The sequence below is a fragment of the Ciconia boyciana genome, chromosome 9 (assembly GCF_034638445.1).
Source record: "Ciconia boyciana chromosome 9, ASM3463844v1, whole genome shotgun sequence".
Lineage (NCBI taxonomy): Eukaryota > Metazoa > Chordata > Aves > Ciconiiformes > Ciconiidae > Ciconia > Ciconia boyciana.
In genome coordinates this window covers 44,966,503-44,987,532 of record NC_132942.1, presented here as the reverse complement: position 1 = coordinate 44,987,532, position 21,030 = coordinate 44,966,503, and the positions used below count along the sequence as shown (strand labels likewise).

Here is a 21,030-nt window from a genome sequence, read left to right as displayed (position 1 = left end):
GCACAAGGGCAGGACAGATTTAATTATAGTCTCATTTCCAAAGTCAGATGAGAGCTGCTGCTGACTCGGCACTCGGCCGCAGGCTTCACGGCTTCAGCCCCAGGAGACAAGTAACAGTGGGCTTTAAATGCAGCCTGCTCTTCGCTCGGACCCAGCCCTGCTAATGGGAAGGCTGGGAAAGAGCCTCCGGCCACGAGCCCTCGGGCAGCCTCGCGTCTGCACCCGCTGAGCCAGGGCCGTCACTAGAGCCGGGCTCCCACGCACCGTCCCTTCTCGGCACGGCACGGCACGGGGACCAGGGAAGAGCAGCGTACCTGTGATGTGCGGGTGCGCGAGCAGATGACGCTCCACCTCCAGAGCGCTGATTTTGAACCCCCCGTTTTTGATGATGTCTACCGAGGTGCGGCCCTTGATCCAGTAAACGCCGTCTTTGTACGCTGCCGTGTCTCCTGAAAAGCAAAGCAGGCTCTGTCAGAGGCTGTCCCCTTGCTTCTCCTCTGTCTTTCCTGACGTGCGGATGTGACTCTTGGGCGATGCCCCGGGCAGGCGCCCAGCCCGGCTCCCTGTATTGAGACGTGGGGAGAGCCACGCTCAGCGTGATGGTCACAAGCATCTCTGCAGAGACCCCAGGGATGGGGGGTCAGCCTTCCCCACATGACGGTCTGTTCCCGGGGACATGCAGAGGGGAGACAGCCATTGCTTTTCTGTGGAGGGAAAGGGAAGAATAAGGCTATGCACCCAGAAGTCCTTTAATATGAAAGCAATGAAAATAGGAGCCATCGCCGCAGGTGGATATGTTCCCCAGTGCGCTCTCAACATGGACCACAAGGCAAGCAGGCTCCAGCTCAGCCCCTTCTTCCTCTTCCTGGCAATCACCAGTCACAAAGACCCCCGTTGTCCCGTCCCGGTAGGACGTGACTCCTCCTGGACCTCTGCCATCACCGGGGCTGCTCAGCCCCCATCACATAGTCCCCGGCCTCCTCTTCCTCCCACCCGCTCGCCCGTGCCAGCGATGAGACACCCGCCTCCAGCAGCCTGCAAAAGCCAGGGCAGGTCTTTCCTAGCAGCTCCAGCGCCGTGTGCGTGCCCTGGCCACGGCCACCAGCCCCTGCCATCCCCTGGAGCAACCCTTGCTCTGGGGACTTCCAGCTATTCATGCTACTGCTTGCGAGGGGGGCTCTCCCCCACTCCGGCGTGGCTGCTACTAATAAAAAAAAAAAAGGTGGGGGATGACGTCGGGAAGACGAGACCGTCCTAAGCAACACGTTGGATGCGACCTGTCCTTTCTGTGGGGGGAGAAGGCGTGTGGCAGGTGTGATCCGGCAATTAGCCGCTTGCGCCGAGGCTGGGAAGATTGAGGAGAGAGGTCATGTCAGCACAACCTGGCTAAATGCTTAACAAGCTGGTGTACTTTGATAGCTACTTAAGATGATTACTCACATCCTGCTAATAGAGCCTTTGCCAACCGGTGGGCGAGGTGGGGGGGGGCTGGGGACCTCGCATTTCCATTTCAGAGCCTTGATGGCAGCACCAGGGGGGCCCTTAGCTCTCCCCCCCGCACATCAGTCTCCATCCTCTCCTTAATGATATGCGCTGCCATTGTGTCCACACACCCGGCCTGCTCCCCGCTGCGGCTTCGCTCGCAGACCTCATTTCACTGCCGGCTGGAAAGCTCAAACGCGGAGATGAGATGGAGATTGGCAGCGGGAAAAAGCAGCTTCCAACAAAGCAGGGTGAACCGGCGCTGCTGGGGCTGCGGGAGTTCCCACGCTCGCTTGCCTTGCCCTCCATCCAGGCGCGTGTCCCAGATCTGGGGAAGGAGGACAGCCCGGCATCCTGGAGCCCAGCATCCCTGTGGCCGGGAGCGCGCTGAGCCAGGAGGACCTGCTAAACCTCTGGTTTGGGTGAAAGCTGTGCAAGGAGCACATGGGCTCTGGTTACGGGTCGAGACCTGGGGACTTTTTTGGGTTGCCCAAGGGAAGAGCCTCCCCACTGCCCAGGACCGCGTGCACCCCAGTCCCTTCCTTTGGAGGCGAGGTCCCCTCTCCTCCGGGGGACTCACAGTGTCACCCAGCAGAGGTGAGCACACCCACCGTTCCCGTCGCTGAACCCCACCTCCGCCTCGCTCCCCGCCTTCCCAGTGCTCCTTCTGGCCCCCCAGTGCTGCTTGGCAGCGCTCCCGGCATACTTCACGGCCCAGGTACCGCAGGACACGTCCACCGGCTACGCAGCTTTACAAAACCCCGTTTCCAGCTCACCTCCGGCACGCCGCGGAGTTTGCACGTGGTGCGTGCAAAGGCAGCGAACGCCCAGAGATTCGTGGTGTCAAAGCAATGAAATATCAGAATCAGTCCTGAAATTCGGGCTGCTCCCCAAAAGAGTTGTGTCCCCGCTGAGCTGGCACATGCCAAAATCCTGAGCAGCTCATCTCGCTCAGTTCAGCCAGGGAATGATTAATTGTTCCTGTGTTTGCCTGCCTGCCTCTTGGCACTCTCCTGGATGTTGAAGGCTGTCTGGAATATTTTAAAGTTGTGGGAGAGTTTTAAACTTGGGCTCTCTGGGTGTTTGGCTGCTCAGGGTTGAAAGGAATTCATGACTGCTGTGATAAACTACCTTTTGCGTCTGGTATCACTGTGGCATGTGTGACTGACACAGGACTGGAGAGTGAACATTAATTAAAACGCGGCACTGGGGGAGCGGAGAGCCACGAGCTTTCGGCAGGGAGATCAGGAGCTGCTTATTCATACAGAGAAGACAGGGAGAGGAGAGGGAATTCAGACCTGGTTCAATGACACACAGTTCCCATGTTGCTCTTCAGGATTTAAGGACACGAAAGCCGCCACATTTGCATTTTCCCCTGCTCTGCGATGGGGAGAACGGTCCCAGGGACAGGTCCAAGGGACGGTTGGGTCCATGAGACAGAACTGGGTGGGGACAGGAGATTTCTCTGCACCAAGGTCTCCCACTGTGAAAGCTGAAGGGCTCTGCATCTGCCTGGGCGACTCGCTCCCCTTATCTCTCCTTACAACGAGCAAGGACTGAATTCACATCCCTGCATGCCCTTGAGTCTGTCGGGGAGCTGTCGGCCACGGTTGATTTCTCTGGAGCCTGTTTGCAAAGCAAACTGCCAGGGCAGAGCCTGTCACCGGGGTCTCATCCCTGACCCCCTGCCCTCCTCCCCGTGCACGGGGCCCCGGCAGAGTGGGACACACAAGCCCCAGCATTGCCTGGCCTCAGACCCCATTTCCAGCGAGGGACGTCTCCGTGCTTTGCTTGCGGCAGCAGGATTCCAGGGCATGTCCGTACCATAACGGAACACCTAAGCTGGCAGCAGCCTGAGCTCCAGCGCCATGAGGAGTACCTGTCCCGGCCCCGCAAGCCGTGTCGAGGCGATGCGGGCGCTGCGCTGGAGCCCGGTGCCGGAGCAGGCTCGTTAGGCTGGGCGCCGTGCCCGGCTGGCTCAGCTGGGCGGCAGCTGGAGCCAGGCTGGCTGAGGGCTAACCCGCACCAGCATCCCTGCACGGCCATCACCAGCATTCCCGCACGGCCGTCGCCAGCATCCCTGCACGGCCGTCGCCAGCATCCCCACACGGCTGTCCCCTGCCTTCCCAGCTCCGGCAGGAGCACAGGCAGGGTCTGCTCACGCCTGCCCGCGGAGACGTGCCCCACCATCAGAGAAGTGCCACTACCAACTGGGAAACATGCTTGTTGAAGGAGACACGCTCCCCGAGCTGTCGCCCTCCCAGATGTTCCCCACGCAGCCAGGGACGGGAGGAAGAGTCATTTCAGACTGGGCATGGAGAGGGAGGGGAGACCCCTCCTCGCCGCTCACCTTCCATCCCCATGCTCCCCACAAATGCCGTCGCTGCTTCTCACGTGGATCCTCCAGCCCCGTCAGCAGCACGGCATGGCGGGCGGTTAGCATTATTATTGTGATTATTGTGAGCTTCTGGGATGAGCTCTGTAATTTCCCTCCGTCTCTTTCTTTCTGTCTCCTCTCTCCCATAAGCCAAGCATCAGGGTCTTGCTGTCACTTCCCACGCTGACAGGATGGAGCACGCTCCGGGGGACCGCCGTCCGCCGAGGACAGCCACATTACCCTCTGCCCCGCGCCATCTGCTACCAGCCGAGCACATCAAGACAGCGTGTGTGCCGGCACATCCAGCGCAGCAAAGTGCTCGCTGCCTCCCAGGCCAGCGGGGATTTCCTGGGCCAGTGAGACTAGTTAAAAGGATGCTGTCGTTTGCTTAATGACGCTCCCCCACATGCTGCTGTTAAACAGTGCTAAGAGCATCATTTCCAAACCCGGCGCTGCGCCGAGGGCCCGTGGCAAGGGTTGTGCCCTCCTCCCCGGGGGTCCCGACATGGGTCCCTGTGCCCAGGGGTGGACGAGCCCACCCAGCCCCTGCAGACAGCCCTGCTGCCGGTGTTGTGCTCCATCCACCCCGGCTGCCACGGCTTTGTCTGCTCCGTTACGCAGGCTGCCACCTCCAGCGGGCTGCAGACCACGGTGCTCCTCGCCCAGCAGTCTCTGAGCACTTTGCCAGTGTGGGTACCTCCTCCCCAGCCGGCAGGGGCAACAGAGGCGATGGGGGGATTTCTGAGCGGGGAACGGAACTCTCCCCCTATAAGATGACACCACTTTCCAAACCACGTTTCTGCCAACCTTCCTTTCCAGCCGGCCGTGCCCGTGGCTCCCGGCTGGTCCCAGGGAGCACCCAGTGCACCCGCACAGGGACAGGAGGGATGCCGTGGAAGCGGTTCGTCAAACAGTGGGTGCAATACCTGTGTGCGCCTGCTCCTGAACCACCATCTCTTCTTGCGTGAAATGGGGACGACTGCCCCGGCTATCGCCTGGCCATGGCTCCTCTCTGTGCAAGTCTTCAAATGCCTCCAGGCAGGGCTCCCACGTGTCCAGCCTGGCTGGGAGCCCTGCCCTGGGCTGCTGCGGCTGGAGAGGAGCCCAGCCGGCCCGAAGATACGCCTCGTCCTCCTGCTACACCAGCCTCATGCCCGTTCTGCCTCCGGAGCTGCCCGGTGCTACTCTGGTTTCAGGAGGACTGACGTGAGCTCGCAGCAGTCAGACAAGCTCAGCTTGGGAATGCTGAACCCCAATCGCACCCCATCACCTCTCCATCCTCGCTCCCAAAGCCTTTCCCTTCCTCCTCCCGCCCGCACAGGACTTGCCCCGGCAGCACACGACAGCAGGGTCAGGACAGCCGTGCCCGTGCTCAGATGCTTCCCGCAGCACGGAGCCAGAAACAGTATTTCCTTCCTCGCAGCCAGCTGCACGGGGAAGGGGATTTTTGGCTGATGAGAAGATTATGGTCTCTGACACCACATCTCCGCCTCTGCTTGCCCGGGCCACCTCCGACCGGGCTCCTTTCATCAGACAAAGCAGCCAGCAGCAGAAGCCTCCGTCGCACGTGGCTCAGCTCCGGTGCTGCGGTGCAGCTGATGCTGGCGAGGCCATGGGATTATTGTTTCCCTGACAGCAGCCGTCACTGCTATCTTTGGATTTGTTTCAAGATGCTCAGTGGGCATCTGTTCTGTGAAATGTTAAAGGCTCTGCTGAGCTGCATACTGAACAGGCTCCTGCACTGGTTGAGCTGGGGGTGGGCTGCACTTTGCTGAAGTTTGAGACAATTTTATATATATATATAATCATAGAATCATAGAATGGTTTGGGTTGGAAGGGACCTTAAAGATCATCTAGTTCCAAACCCCCTGCCACGGGCAGGGACACCTTCCACTAGACCAGATAGCTCAAAGCCTCATCCAACCTGGCCTGATTTTTATATGTGTGTGTATATATACGTATATATATATATATATATAACAGGCAGCAGGCTGGCTTGAGCGGCACAGCTCCAAGCAGCGAGGCAGGGATGCGGCCAGGCCTCCCCATCAAGCTGCCAGGGGCTGCCCGTCAGCACCTTAAAGCAAGCTGCGGACATCTCCATCAGCCCGCGGGCTCAGCGGGCACCACGCCACGCTGACCGACGGCTCGGCCTGCGGAGACCACAGGCTGGCACGAACCGTGCCGTGAACCAGCAGGTGCTGAGCGAAAGGCATAAAAGACCTTTTCCAGGTTACCTTTGTTTTAAAAATGAGGCTTTTTGGTAAGATCTATTTAGAGGGAAGGGTTGGCTGTAGATAGTTACTTGGCAATGGCCGCTGGACTGTAGGCGCACGCCTTGCGCAGATGAACTCCAAGAAGCAGACACGCTGCAATGGAGACCCTATTTCCAAACTCAAACCCGAGAGATTTCTGCAATGAGGTTCTTCAAGTTGCAAAATACTTGTTGCAAAGATGAAAGGGCCCTTGTGATTCTGCCGCTACGGCCTTTCGTTTGTGCCTCTCCTTCGCAGAGCGGAGAGATCTCCCAGTGACTAACAAGGTGCCTGAGCCACTTGCCCAGGACTTGCCGAACAAGAGCCTCTTTGCTTCCCAAGAGCAGAGCTACAGGAGCAAACCTTCCCCGGAGCTCCTGTGCCAACGCCTTCGCCCACGGGTCAGCTTGTTCCTGGCAAACACTGCAACGGTTCTACATCAAAGGTGTCATGAGCAAACATTTGAACCAGCTATTGACCAAGAGAACACTTCGGCTGGAGAAATGAAATGCTGAGCAGCTTGGAGAAGCTCTGAGAGAGCAGAAGTGCACGGGGGGGGGGGGGGGAGAGACTTTTCAGGTAAATCACGAGGAACGGTGACTTCAGCCCAGCCTAGATGCAGAGCCGGGACTGTCTTAGGATCTGCTGGAAAAACTCAATGAATGGTGATAGCGTTGCCCTCGTAATGGGTCTGGCCCAGCGGGCTTCATTAAGCAAAGACCTCAGCCCTGCAAACGGGTGCTGAGGAGAGATCGGCACCCGGGAGCTGCACCCCAGGAGGAGCCCACCCTAGACACAGCCGGTGCCGACACGACGTCCCTGCTCACCGGGGACAGACGTCACTCGGATGCCTGGAAGGATGGCGAGACAAAATATTGTTTGGTAACATGTGTCGCCAGCTTTGCGGCAATGACAGTGTCGGCTGCGCTGCGACGTGCGAGCTTCAGCTGCGGCTCTGCAAGCCAAAAACTGGCACGCCGAGACGACACGAGAGCAACGTGGCACCACGCTGACTTGCAAATTGTCACAGGGCCTTTCCTGGCTTCTGGGAGGTTTTTCGCCATCCCCACGTTATTTATACACCTATTCCTTTGTGTTTAAAGCTCCCCAGAAGAGAAGTGCCAGGCGTTTCCCAAGTGGCTCGCCGTGCCGCCCCAGCAGATGGGAGGCAGGACAGCACAGGCACCTGAGGACACGCACTGCAAAGTTTGCAAACCAAAGCCACCAAAGCTACCGACGCCACGAACGGAGCGTCAGAGCGAGTGGATTTTGCTGCTTGCAGCTGCAATATGAAAGACTCGCTCAGGACCTCCCTGGCTGCGTTGCTGGCCAGATCCGGCACTGGTAACGCTTGGCACGGCAGCATTCGTGCACGGCAGCGGTGGGGAAAAGCAGCAGGGAAGGGATGCCAGTGCCCTGGACTTGAGTCCAGCCTCAAGCACTGCCTTCCCTAGGTCCCGCTCAGGCACTGGCAGCGTGGGCAAGGGCAGCCTGGGCTCAGGCCAGGTCCAGCCTTCACAGGCTTGCAAAAGATGACGATAGAAGCAGACGGTGTACGAACGCTGTGCTGGAAGCACGCAGGAGGCATTAGAAGAAGCATCGTACACAGCTGTGGTGTCAGAGGAGAAAGCCTCAGCCCTGCTTTGTGTATTCTCAAACCTAGTCCAGCTTGAGGACGTGGCCCCGGAGGACAGGAGAGCTGGGACACTCGTGACTCTGTCTCCCCAGGGCATCCCACAGCGGAAGGGTCTGCGAACGTCCCTGCCGCTCTTGTTCACAATCACACGGCGCTTTTGCAGACCGAGTGCTGCACAGCAGAAAATACCGGGAAACAGCAAAACATCCCTTTGAAAGGGAATCTATTTCGTTGAGAAGAAAAAAAGTGGATTATTTTTACCCTCCTGCCATGGTGGCAGCTAATGCTCTCATGGGGAGCTCCAGAGTCTTGATCAGATGCTGCAAAACATCCCCCTGTGTGGGGCACAGCCCTCACCTGGGTAAATGGTGCTCTCGGGCAAGGCTGGGCTCGGCGTGCTGCCTTCACCCGCCCCACGGTACTGGCTAAGTGATTTGCTCCTGGTGGAAAGTGCTTGCTGACCCAGCAGGCTGGAGCTGCTCGTTTAAGAGTTTCCTGGCTGCTGGAGTGGCTTTTCCAGGTTTCAGAAGTGCCTGCGGAAAAAAAGTGAAGGTGAGGAGCCCAGGGAGGCAAGCTGGGTCTCCGGAGCCGGAGCGGTGCAGGGGATGCTGGTGGGCTCTTCCCTGCCAGCAGCAGAACGTGGCTTGAGCACTTTCTAATATTAATTAGACCTTTTGCTGATAATAAATCGTTCCAAATGAAGTCTCGGCTTTTGAATGCTTCACGCAGAGCCCAGCGCTCCTCAGAGAGCTGAGCTGGAGAGCAGGGATGTCTTGCAGCCACTTTTCCAGGAGACACGGACCCACAGGGACACAGACGAGACCCGTACGGCTGCTCCTTTGGGGACAGTCCCCCCATGCTGCCTGTGGACAGGGCAGGATGGCAGGGGACAGCCGCAGACCTCCCTCAGACCCCACAGTGTGCCCCGGAGCATCCCCACTGACGGCCCAAGCTGGATGGTCCCCGAGAACGCATTTTGCTCAGTCACGCTCCCCTGCCGCAGCACGGATCCTGGCCCGCGGCCGTGCCCAGCTCAGGACCAGCCCTGCTGTTGTAGGGGCCGGACCACCCCTAGAACCACAGTGAGAAATCAGCACCGGCCGCTCCAGCTGCTCCGAGCGGAAAAACAACCCCAAGCCAGCTTCGTTCCTCTGATGGGCAGGCTGTCAGGGGCTGGCGGGGGGAGCGGGGTGCTGCTCCCCACCCAAACCGGAGCCCGGGCTCCCCCTGCCCTGCCAGCACGGCTGCTCCCAGCTCCGTGCCACCGCCTGCAGCAAGCTCCCGGCCCTGCTGCGATGCTCTGCTCCTGCCGGGCTCGACGCCTGCTCTTTCGGGAACCTTTAAGCTTCCCCCCCCCCAAACTCCAGGAGGAATCCCCTGCTGTCAGCTGCTCTCCTGGCACAACGATCCCTCATTTCCAGAGATAAGAGACAGAGCGAGGCGCTCGCCCTCCTGCACTCCTCTGCACTACCTGTACCTGGAGAATTGCTGCTCTCACCAAACACGCGTATCGGGGGGAACGCGCTGGGGGGGCCAGCAGGCTCCCAGCTGCCAGCCCCCCAGGAAGCTTGCAGGGAGGCAGTCGGAATAATCAGTCTTTGCCCTTCTCCGGTGCCTTTCAGCCAAGGATCTCAAAGCACGCTGATCTGGAGGCTAATTAGGCAGAAATGGGAACAGCTGGCAGGACAGCGGTGGGATGCGAAGCGGCCTCGAACCAGCCTTGCTGGCTGCTCACACCGCAGAGCACTGGGCAGGAGGTTGTGCATCCGTCTCTGCTCTACCCTGGGATTAACTCTTACCTGTCTCCCGCTTCCCTAAACTGGTTGTGGATGCTCCTGGTCCATCCCAGGCTGAGGCAGAGCTCACCTTCAGGCAAAGAGACACACATCGCTGATTAAGATGATGATTTATTTTTCCAGGTAGGATTGGGCCAACAGTCTGGGCAGGCGGTGAAGAGCCTGAGCCCTGATCCTAATACTCTCACCGGTTCTGAGCAAAAATCTGGGGGCTCAAACCCCCTTTGCCTGAACAGGGCAACAAGGCTCCCTTTGCGGGAGCGAGTCTCACTCCCCGGGCCAGGTTTCACCGGCACACCCAGCTGAACGGGGGCACGCAGGAGCCCAGCCGAGGCTTGTGATGGCCACCCTGCCCACTCGAAGGCAGCTGTGGGACCACAGCTGGCAGGCACGTCCTCCTACCTTTGGGCACAGCTTTTCCGGAGAAGCTGGGCAGCACCAGGTTCCTGCCTGCAGATTAGGTCCATCCCGGGCTGTTACACACAGCCCAGCAGCAGATCACAGAAATGCTCCTTCCTGCTCTGAACGCCAAGCTTTCGGCTTTGGGAGCATCCTGCAGCAACGAGCTCCACGTGCCCATCACGCCTCACATGGACGAGTACTTTGTTTCACGGGTTTCAAGCTTCCCCGCTCTTTCCAGGGCCATTCAGCGTCTCACTGCTCTCCTAAATCTGTGGAAGTTTTTTTTTTTGTAGGTAACGCAGACGCAGTGGGACCGGGAAGCTGCAGAGCGTGGCACGGCTCTGCCCGAGGCCGGGGAGAGGAATGGTTTCCCCATCCCTCTCGGCACGAGCTCCCCGCGCAGGTCCCAGCCCCAAGCCCAATGCTCAAAGAAACGCTTTCTTCCCACTGCCAGAGGTTCCCCTGCTTGACAAGAGCTGCGGGAGGAGACGAGGGGCAGACAAACTATTAGAAGGCGAGTGCTAAACGTCTATAGGAATTAGATAATCTGTCCTCTCCGCGGCCAAGTGCCCGCCTCGATGGGCAGAGGGACGGGAGGCTCTGCGATACGTCTCCGTTATGGACATAAACCTTTTCTTCCCCCCACGCAATGAAAACGGCATCAATAGATCCCCCATCTGCTCACATACATCACACACTTCACTCCAGTTTATTAGCTGGAATAAATCATAAATATTTCATTATACATCAACGACGCTCGACTCCGGGAAGGCGCAATCCATCACCTCGACACTCCTTGCGACCTGCCGCCATGCAATAAGCTTTCCAGTCTATTAAACAAGATTGATACAGTGTACTAGGACGGACTAGGGGAATTTATTTATGGAGCGCTGGGAGAGGGAGGGCACCGAACGTGTGGTGCCGCACAGGCAGATCGGAGCTGCTCCCGTTAGCCCCTTGGAGCAGGCAGCCCAACCAGAAAGCCCCAGAGCAGCGAGAAGCAGAGTCCTGCCCTGGGCACGGTGCGAGGTGAGAAGATGCTGTAAGGACCCCGCGGTGCCCAGGTCTGGGTGCAGGACCCCGGGGTCCTGTGCAAGGAAGGGGAGCTCCCGCTCCGGGCTGGGCCGCATGGGTGGATTGGCAAGAGCTCCGGCAGAAAGCTCCCACCGCTGCCCTGCTCAGCACCCACACGCTCACCGGCACAGAGAGGAGAGCCCAGCGCTGCCGCGGCTGCACGAGAGCAGTAGCTGCTGTTCTGCGCTGGTGAACAGGTTCCGCAGTGCCGCATGTGCCGAGAAATACGTAGCATTTTGCTACTCTTTGAAGCTCCAGGCTCATTTTAATGCCACACCTTCTTCTTTACTTCTGCCCACGGTGAAAATGGACACGTTCTCCAGCTCAGCAGAGGCCGGCAGCAAGCAGAGGGGACCTTTCCAGTGCACGGTGCAACCACAGCACTGCTCCTCGCCCTCCACCGCCGCCACGTCCTATCGTGCGGGGCACTGCCACCTGCGCTTCACCCTTATCACCTTTATTGCTATTGCACACGGCAGCAACGCTCCCATGAACTGTCGTTATCTCCCCTCCGTCAGAGATGCAAAGATGAAGCGATTCACCGAGGGTGACGCAGAGCAGCTCTGAGCCCACGCTGGGCACTCTCAGCTGCTGCTCCTTCCATGCCGGAGCTGACGGAAAGCCCAGCACCAGCCCGGCAGAAGCACGCGTCCTCCAACAGGGACCCTGCAGACGGCTGCAGGTCAGCCCCCACCTCAGGAATCCGACCTCATCCATCCAAGAGAGACGTCGTCTCTCCAAGCCACATCTCCCTTTAGGAGCAACAGCAGCATTGCTGTTAGTAACTCGCTGGTTGAGTAGCGGCCGTGCAACCGGCCGATGAGTTACGGATAGCTGGTGGATGCTCAGCGAGATGCTAACCTGGCACACGGTAATGCGGAGCCTCTCCACAGCGCGCTGTGCCGCTGGGATTGATTAGAGGCAGCCTTGCTCCTGAAGCCGATTGACACAGCCTCGGCAATGATGATGTATGCGTACATATCTATTTAATGAAATGCTAAATGATAGGCTAAATAACAGAAGCAACTTTAGCTTGATTTATTGCATGGAAACGAATATTGTTTGTCACTGCTGTCAGCCATCTTGGCTAAGAACAGGGGTTACGAACACAAATTGTAGCTAATTAACAGTAATTAGCACTTTTGAAATACTGGATTTTGGCTCCTTTGCAGAGCCCAGTTGTGCAGGAGGTCGCCTGCCTGGGTTGCCGAAGGCTCGTCACCTCGCCCTGTCACCCCCGTCCACTCCTGCACTTCAGCACACGCGGTCTCTGAAATCAGGCTACTTTCCTGGGGCTTGCTCCGTTCCTCCTCGGCTCCCCCGCTGCTGCCTCGCGTCCCCGACTGCTGCAGCAGGGAAACACGGCAGGAAAACCCTGGGCTCCTCCGGCAGAATCAAAGTTAACCAGAGCCAACCCTGCCCCTGCCCTTTCCACAGGTTCTCGGATCTTCTTCTGAGTTACAAGGGGACCTGAGAAAGTTCCTGTTAATCCTGATCCAGGGCGTAAAGTTGAAATCTTGAAATTCTGCTTTTGCACACCTTTTCCACCCTGCGAGGACCACGACGGTGAGGCCTGCCAAGCTCCCAAAGACCGGCTTGCTGCTGCCTCCAGAGCCTGTCTCAGCAGTGGAGCGGCTCTTAGGGACTCCTCAAGTCCGTCTACCCTCACCCGGTCGCTTGGACCGGCAAAATGCCTTCCCTGGGCTCACAAAAGACAATGACCAAAAATAAATGGGCTGTTTCTGCAGGGGCACGGGGCTGCTCCAAGACACCGCTCCCGTTGCGGTGTACCGAGAGTTTGGTGTGCGCCGCAATCATTAATAAAGCATCAAAGGCTCCTGAGGGGGAGAGTTTGAAAACTTCTTCAAAAAACACATGCATATTAATAATGCACCAATTATTCATGAGGAAACCATCTCCTCTCCCCAGCAACTTCCAGGGCTCCCGATTTCTCGGGTGCTGCCTGGGTGCAGTGCAAAAGCTCTTCCCAGAGACCCAGCCCTGCCCAGCAGAGCCCCTGGCACCAGCTCTCCACCGGGAGAAGTGCCGGCACCGCGCTTCTCGAACCAGCAGCTATCCTGGCACTGGCAGCCCCGGCACAGCGCCTCAACGCTCTCGCTGGCAGCAGCCCTACCTATCTGCTACCCGTCTTGCTGCCAAAACCCTCCAGTGGAGCCAGGGAGCGGAAGAGAGGCGAGCAGCTCAGCAGTTGCAGCCCAGAGATATGTTCCTGTGGTTGCCAACAGGCAAGTCAGCTCGGAGAGGAGCCGGCTGCGATCCTTGTAGGTCCCGTTGACCGGCGCGTGGTGTCAGAGAGCCTGGTGAGCCCCGGTGCTGATGCTCTGCAGGGGGGGTGATGGATTTCCTAGCAAACCCCAGCCCAGAGCCTCCTCGAGGTCCAGAGCAAGCTCTGCGTCGACCCCCTGGAAGGGAAGAGCCCTTCACCCTCTGGGCAGATGGAGGAGCTGCCCCGAGGGGTCTGGATGAGGATTCTTGTTCTCCAGGCATGGGCTGTGCAGCCACCGAGCTCAGCCCAGCACGGGGAGGTTTGCTGTTGCCTTCACTGCAAACCGCCCGGCGCTGGTGGGAGCCTTGCAGGGAGGCGCGGACATCCAAAGACACCGATATAACGAGGATGATAGCAGTTGCTCCCATGCCTCTCCCCAAAACAATATCTGAGAGTAATAGGTGGCTGTCACGCTTGGCGGGCCACCGTCCACTAAGGCAGAGCAAGATTTCGACGCCGTTACAGATTTCTACCTGCGTGAAATCTGGAGGTAATTTAATGGCTCACGAGAAAGGAAATAAATCTATTAGAACGGAATCGCTGTTTGTTTACGTATCTTGCCATGAACAGCACCGCGAGCAGCAGCAGCAGCAGGTGTATGTGCAAGCACCATTTATTTACATAATAAAATTGCCAAGTAGATTTGTAGCTCAGGGGCATCCTTGCCTCTCCGTGCGTGTGCCTAACTCCCATCAGCACTAACGGCAGGCGCTGTGTGCTCAGCGAGCGGGGAACAGACCCTCCAGCTGCCCTAATGGCTGCTACTAAGAGAGGTAGGGATGCAGACGTCTCGATGTGTCGGTTCCTCTCCCCCCCCAGTTTGGTCAGGGGATGGGAACTGCATCGCAGCTTCAAGCTGCTTTGCAGTCCTCCCCATCTATGAGAGCTGTCGGGTCTGCTGCGAGCTGCCTCCTCCCGGGAGAGAGGGGGTTAAGCAACTGTCTCCCCACCCTCAAAACTTCTCCAGAGACCCCTGGAGCATCCGGCATGAGGAAAAAAAAAAAGCAGGGAAAAAAAAAAAAACACAAAAAAACCCAGCCTGGAATGAATTTCTGTCATGCTCTGCAATGGGGAAGTTTGTTTGTATTCCACAGGCAGCAGCGCTGAGCCTGCTGTCAGAGCCACGCTGGGAAAAAGGGCAAAACCCTGCCGAGATGAAAGAATGTGAAGCACTGGTACAGCCTCCCCTGGCATTTACACCTGGGGGGAAAAAAAAAAAAAATCACTCAAGGGCATCTCACAAAGAGCTGTGCTAATAAGGCACTCCTCCCCACGCTGTGCGGCAGGATTGGAGACGGAGCGGTGCAGGGAACGCTGGCAGCGTCTCCAGGTACCTGGGAGGCGAAGGCTGCAGATAAGACAAGTCTGATGGCATCCCAGTAATCCTGAGCTGCGCTCTCCCCCACTCTGCTTCCAGCCAGGGGACAGGGGGAGTCGGGGACCTGCTGCTGGACAGACAAGGAGTGCAGCTACCCCGTCTCGGCTGATAAATCAGCGATCCCTTCCCCTCACAGCTGTATTTTTAAAGGCTCCTCGAGTTTATTGAACCTCTCAGGCAGCAGGGTGAGAAGCCGGGATGATGCTCACTGACCCCGTCCATCCCGAAGCCTGTTCGGTGCAAATCCCGCCCGGTCCGTGCTCTGCTCTACAACCCCGACCCGACCGCTGTGAGTGGGCTCATGCCACCACGCAGACCTGGCTCTGCTCTCAAGAGGACTTTTCTCCTGGGGCACCTTGCTCGGCCGGAGTGTTCCGCCTAGCACAGGAGAGAAGGCACGGCAGTATTTAGGCAGCGGCAGACTAACCTCTTGCGACGCTTAGTCCTGCTGCACCATGCCTTCACACAGGATTCACCCCCAAGGGTGCATCTTCTGGTCACTCTGGTTTTAAAGAACTGATGTTCCAAAGAGAAAAAAAAGCACAGGAAACTACAGGACAGGAAAGATGTAGGTTATTTTTGGTCCAATTTGCATGAAAACAGGCTATAACCCCAGCCATGGGACTGCACCAGTGAAGTTGTGGTGGATGTATGAGGTGGGCTCTTGGTTGTGTACTGAAGTCTGGAGCCTTGGGTTCTGCACACAAAGTCGAGGCTGAGGGATCCCCCAGCAGGAGCATTTCTGATGCCTGCGCCTCACGCCCACGCTGACTGGGATGGGCAGGAGATGGGCGCAGAACGTACACGCATCTGGCGGCTTCCTTCTTTGTGAACTGCGAAGCTCACCCCATCCTCAGCACCATTTCATGTTCCTTCATAGACATCGAGGGTTCTAGGTGAACGTGAAGGGCTGGTTTAAGGCTGGCAGTGGTGTTGGCAGCTCTCTAAAACCCACAGATGAACAGAGCTAGCAGCTTCAGCTTGATCTGCAGACACATTAGGGGAGCTTGGAAAGCATCATCCACCGCATCCCCTCCAAACCCCGAACCCTCTCCCACCCCTGCAAGATGGGCTTCCCAGCAAGCCCAAATAGCCAGCAGGTTTTGGCTAGCAAACACAAAGGCCCATCTCCCTACTATTGTTTCAGGGCCTCGGGGATTGCTGCATATGGTCGCTGCTCCAGCCTTGGCTTGGCTGTTAGACCTCCTTACATGACATACGCCAGCAGACAAAGTCCTGGGCACCAGCTTTCAGCCAGGAGAGGACAGCACCGAACGGATTAACAGAAACTCAGACCTCGGCAGAGTCTGGCAGCATCCTGGCTCCTGCCTGCCCTTGGCAGAGGTGCTGTACCTCCCTTCTGGGTACGCTCTGCACATGCAGCTCAGCATGACCAGGAGCCTCTCCAACCCTTCAGCACATCACAGACCTGAAGGACAAGCAGCAGATGAAGCTTCTCCAGCCCGGGGAGGCTGCACACCCTGCTCCAAGGGGGCCATACTCCTCTAATGGGAAATAGCAGATAAACCAGCCAAACCTTTGAACGTTTCTGCAAGCCAGGCAGCCAAGACTTTGTAGGTTCACTCATCATTAGCAGGAACTCATGGGTGACTGATATGACACAAGTAGGCTGGGTGGAGGGAGCCCCCTCCCGCTGCTTACAGCCAGAATTACTGCAGAAGGGTTTGCCCAGAAGACAAGCCAGAAAAGAAAATGGGTAAGTAAAAATGAAAAACATTTTTTTTTTTCACATTAGCATTTCAATATTTATAGAAATCCCTGCAGACGTCAAGATGAAAAAGAAAACTCAAAGACTAATAAATAAGTAAATGCTCCAAGGTGTGGCAGCCCAGCTGAACGTGGCTGCCACTCAGCTGGTGAAACTTAAGAGCATGGTAACCACGCGTGCGTGGCTAAAAGTAATAATTGTAATAATAAAAACATTAGATTAAATCCCTCTGCTTTGGCTTCTGCCCTCTGCAGAACAGCTGAGGGATCAATTACACCTTAGCTAAAGAGAGCACTACCTCTTCTTTTCCGTGCCGTGACCTGTCCCAGTCTCTGGTGAGACGAATTATTAAATAAAGCAGAGATAACGATGGGAGATTGTTGACTAAGAGAGGCAGCGGTGGGATATGAGGAAAGATATCTGCCTTAAATTGTTTGCTTAAATATACAGAAACCTATACTTTTGCTTACAGCGTAATATCATTAGTCGTAAGTATGATCTCAATTGTCTTGAGCAAAACCCAGAGGGGTGACTCTTGTTGAAAGTAAAGAGCCTCTCAAAGCCAGAGACGTTCAGCTCTTTGTCCAGCACTATTACCAGCCCAATAAAATACCCAAGAAAAACCTCACCACGTCACAGCGCTTGGTCTTGGATCACGCCTGCTAACAGTGATCCCTGGCTTTCCTGTGCTGGGGAAGGAAGGAAATCAGGCCACTGGCTTCCCGGCTCGTCCTACGGGCTCTAATCAATTTGTGCAATTCCCCAACCCTGCTCCACTTACGGCTGTGCTGGGTTATGTAAATCAAACGCCGAAAACTGTTCAACATGCTAAACAGATTGCGTGGGCACCAGCAGACTGCCTCCAGCAACGGGAAACCCGGCAAACGAGGAGGAAGGGAAAGCCGAGGACACAAAATAAGGCAGAAAAATAATAGATGGGCAAAGGTGGAAGGAAGGTCTAGCTTCAATAAATTTTCTCTTGAGCTGGGCATCTCTGGTGACAGGACTGAAGATAAGCCCCATCACCACCCAAGCTTGAAGAACAGGCGTCCCCACAGCCACCGACGCAGCCTTTCCCACCCCTAGAATAGGTGCCTCGACAGTGCCTGCGATGGGACCACGGCCCTGTCCTCTGCACGACTGCTCAGGGATGCCACTCAGATGATTTGATACTGACCTTTCCCTACGGGGTTTTTAATTCTGCACTGGAGGAGACACGGTATTTATATAGCAGTAAGTAGCCACTTGAAAGAAAGCCTTGCCAATGATCCAAGGGGCTCTGCCAAGTACCATGAGAAAGACGATTGTTCAGCCCATTTCTTTACCACATCCTGAGCTCAATCCTGCACTTCCCCTCTTAACCCGCTTGCTGGCTTGCAATTCTGCTAGATCTTCTGACAGGCTTGCTTGACGTCTCTACAACATAACCCAGCTGGAGCTGCGGATGGGACTCCTTGCATTAATCCCTGCGATGGGAAGGGAAGAGTCACTGCCGGCGGTCAGAGCCTGAACGAGCCTCTCTCCCTTCAGGCTGCAAGAGCAGCGCAGCCGTAGCACAGCTGGAAAGGTAAAAGCAAATAGAGACTGAGAGGGAACAGCCTGGATTTCGGAGATGCGGGTGCCTGCGGTTCCCACCAACTCTCAGCTGGGGTACAATTGCTCCACGCCTCTGAAAATTGGACTCGGTGTAGCAGAGGTTCTCAAACAAGTAAAGGGTTGGCATCCAAGATGTTTGATACAACTAGAGCAGAGCTTTGTAGAGAGTAAACAAATTCTGTGCCAAAAGCTGCTCTCATTTACAGCCACAAAAATCCCAAGTCACTCTCTGAACTGCTGAAAACATCAGTCTCGCGAGCCGTCAAGGAAACACAGGGTTTCGTTTCGCTGTGTCCTGATGACCCTGAGACTTCCAGCCATCGGGCAAACCTGGCGATATTGCCTCCTCAAGGAGAAAGAATAAATGCTGAGGCAGGGAGCGGAGAAAGTGAATCCTCTCTCCACAGTGTTAGAAGTGTGTGCGTATAAGGAACATTTTGAGATTTTAAAGGAATCTTTACACACGGCTGATATACTAGACACCATGCCATCTTTATGTTTTTACTTCTAGAAACACCTCTTAAATGAGGGCTGGGTGGAAACGTGAGCCCAGCGCACGGCTGGTCTGGCTTCACTGGCCCGGTGGGTGCCTGCAGCCTCTGTTCCTGTCCCATGAAGGTCCGGTGGGATGGGATCTCCTTCCTAAAGCAGCACATGGAGCTGTGTTTGGGGTATGCTCGGCCCATGGAGTACGTGCTGCGAGTGTTTGGGGTATGCTGGGCATTTTTTGGGCGTCCTTTCATGTCATTTGTGGGAACGTGGGTCCAAGTCATAAGCCACTAGTGAAGCAGGTGAGCGTACCTCCTCCCTGCCTCTCACTCCCACTGCTTTTCAGCTCTAACGCTTGATCACGTACCTGGAGAGCGGAGATAGAGCCGTGCACAACGCTCACTGCCATCCCGCCCGACTCAGGGGCTTAAGCTATGACAGACTCAAAAAGAAGCTCCTTCAGCCCAGCCTCGGAGGGAGCCAACGCTTCATCCGGTGGGCTTACCGAACCAGTAAGTCACATCATCTGCAACACATTATAATTAAGGAATCGTTTCTTTAAAAATAGAATTTGCATTAACTGCATTTGTGACTACGAAAGACACTGCAAACAAACAGAAAACCTGCAGATTAGGATGCTAATGAGATGCATTTCTATTTATAATCTGCCTTGATCAGGCTAAAGTATTTGCTGTTTCAGGTGTCAGTGCTACACCCACGACTGTCAGCAATTCCCCTGGCAGGGAAACACCTGCTTGTCTCTGGGGACAGGCAAGTGCCAGGGGAAAAGCCGATGCCGGAGGGACGGGGTGTGCGCTGCTCGCTGCTTCTCCTGCCCCTTCTTCTCGGAGACCAGCCTGAGAGGAGGAATGGGGTGGGTCTGGCCAAGGATGACCTGCCCAGGGCGTTTCCTACAAACACCAGATTTCTCTGGGCTGGAAAACTGCAGGCAGTTTTGCCTTTTCCATTAGAAGTGGTGGGGTGGAAATCTCCAAAGAGCCAGGGCTGGGAACGGCAAGGATCTGCAGCTGGTGCCAGCAGAGCTGTCCAGCTACGGACTGGAGAGCTCACTCTCAAGAGGACAGATGGACACGAGGAGGTCTCGGAAACCAGCCTGAGAGAGTCACCGGCCTTCTTCCCTTGACTGGGGATTCACGGCTGCTGCAAAGGCAGGTCCCATCTCTGGAGCAAGCTGGGAACTGCAGGGCTGAGTAGGATGCTCCCAACTAAGCCAAGGCTTGTCCTTGGTGCCCGAGTTTGTAGATCACAGCGGAAAGGCCTGAGCCGAGCGAATGGCATGTTCAGCAAGCACAGACAGATGCACGGCGTGCTGCCGACTGCCCAACCTTGGCAGCGTCTGAAAGCCTGCCAGAACTGATGGGTGCTTCTCATTTCTCCTGATGATGTCTTATTCCAGATTACTTTCTCCTTTTTTTTTTCCCCCCTGGAGCTCCCTCTTGTACTGCAGAACATCCAGAAGAAATAAAGAGATAGCAGGTCCACCGCATTCTCCTTTTCTTCTAAAGCCTTCAACAACGGCATGTGGGAAGCCTTGTGGGCCATAGGAATTATTGTTAATGGGAGTCAGGGGGGGTTGTGACCTGCGTAAAAGAATCTAGCGAAAATGCAGTGATAAACCAGGACTTAGCAATGTGAAAAACAGCTACAAGGTTGTTTTGTTAAATGCAGCTTAAAGAAAGAAACTTAAAAGATATGAGTCATCATTTTGAAACGTGCATCAAACAAGTTAAATAACTCTTACTTTCTTAACGACATATTAATCAAAGTGCATTGATTCTTGAATCAGATTCTACTACCAACAAGCTTTCTATCTTCTCCATCCTGATGCATGCATTAAGAGAGTTTTATTCTGACAGATACAATATAGCAATCAATAAAATCTTATTATATGGAGCTGAGATACATGGATTTGTTGCAGGATTTATGCACTACTTTCAAACCCGGTGCTATTTCATGTCTCAGCCTTAACCTGTAATTGAAAATAAATCTCCCTGAATACACCAGATTCTAATTTTCTGGATGTATGGGCAAATGTGAATGGAAGCCGGCCTTCCCTCGGGGAGAAGTCTGCTTTCTGATCGTATCACTCCCCCTGTGCACACCACTGTATTGCCAAATTCCTCCGGAGAAAGCACCCTGCCTGGCCCTGCGCAGGCAGGAAAACACGCGGGCAAACGGGCAGCGCCTGGGCACCGCGCTGTGCAACTCCATCACGCTCCCAAACCCTCTGTCCCCTTCCTCCTGACTCCAAAACCGCTCGCTGCCTGATGATCGCTGCCTCCTGGGCAGGGAGAACACAAGCTGACAGTGCCAGAGCCTGAGCGACGCGAGCATCGCAAAGCTGGGATGGATGAATGAAGATCAGGGAGCGGAATGACCAGAGAAGCTGGTGTTTGTCTGCTGCTTTCCTCCAGCTCCCGAGGTTTGCTCGGCGATTGCTCGCAGAATCAATCACAGAATGGTTTGGGTTGCAAGGGACCTTTAAAGGCCATCCAGTCCAAGCCCCCT

The 21,030-nt window shown here is 56.0% G+C and overlaps 1 protein-coding gene across 5 annotated transcripts in view; it reads right to left on the bottom strand.

Moving 5' to 3' along the window:
* ACSF3 (acyl-CoA synthetase family member 3) overlaps nucleotides 1-21,030 on the bottom strand; it is a 67,915-nt gene that overhangs the window by 5,293 nt on the left and 41,592 nt on the right. For 4 of the 5 annotated variants that reach the window (XM_072872938.1, XM_072872936.1, XM_072872937.1 and 1 more), the window contains one exon: nucleotides 315-449. In XM_072872938.1, coding sequence (XP_072729039.1) covers nucleotides 315-449 — 135 coding nt within the window. Of the gene's footprint in view, nucleotides 1-314; nucleotides 450-587; nucleotides 705-21,030 lie in introns of those variants that run through there. The other variant, XM_072872940.1, reaches the window with a different exon arrangement.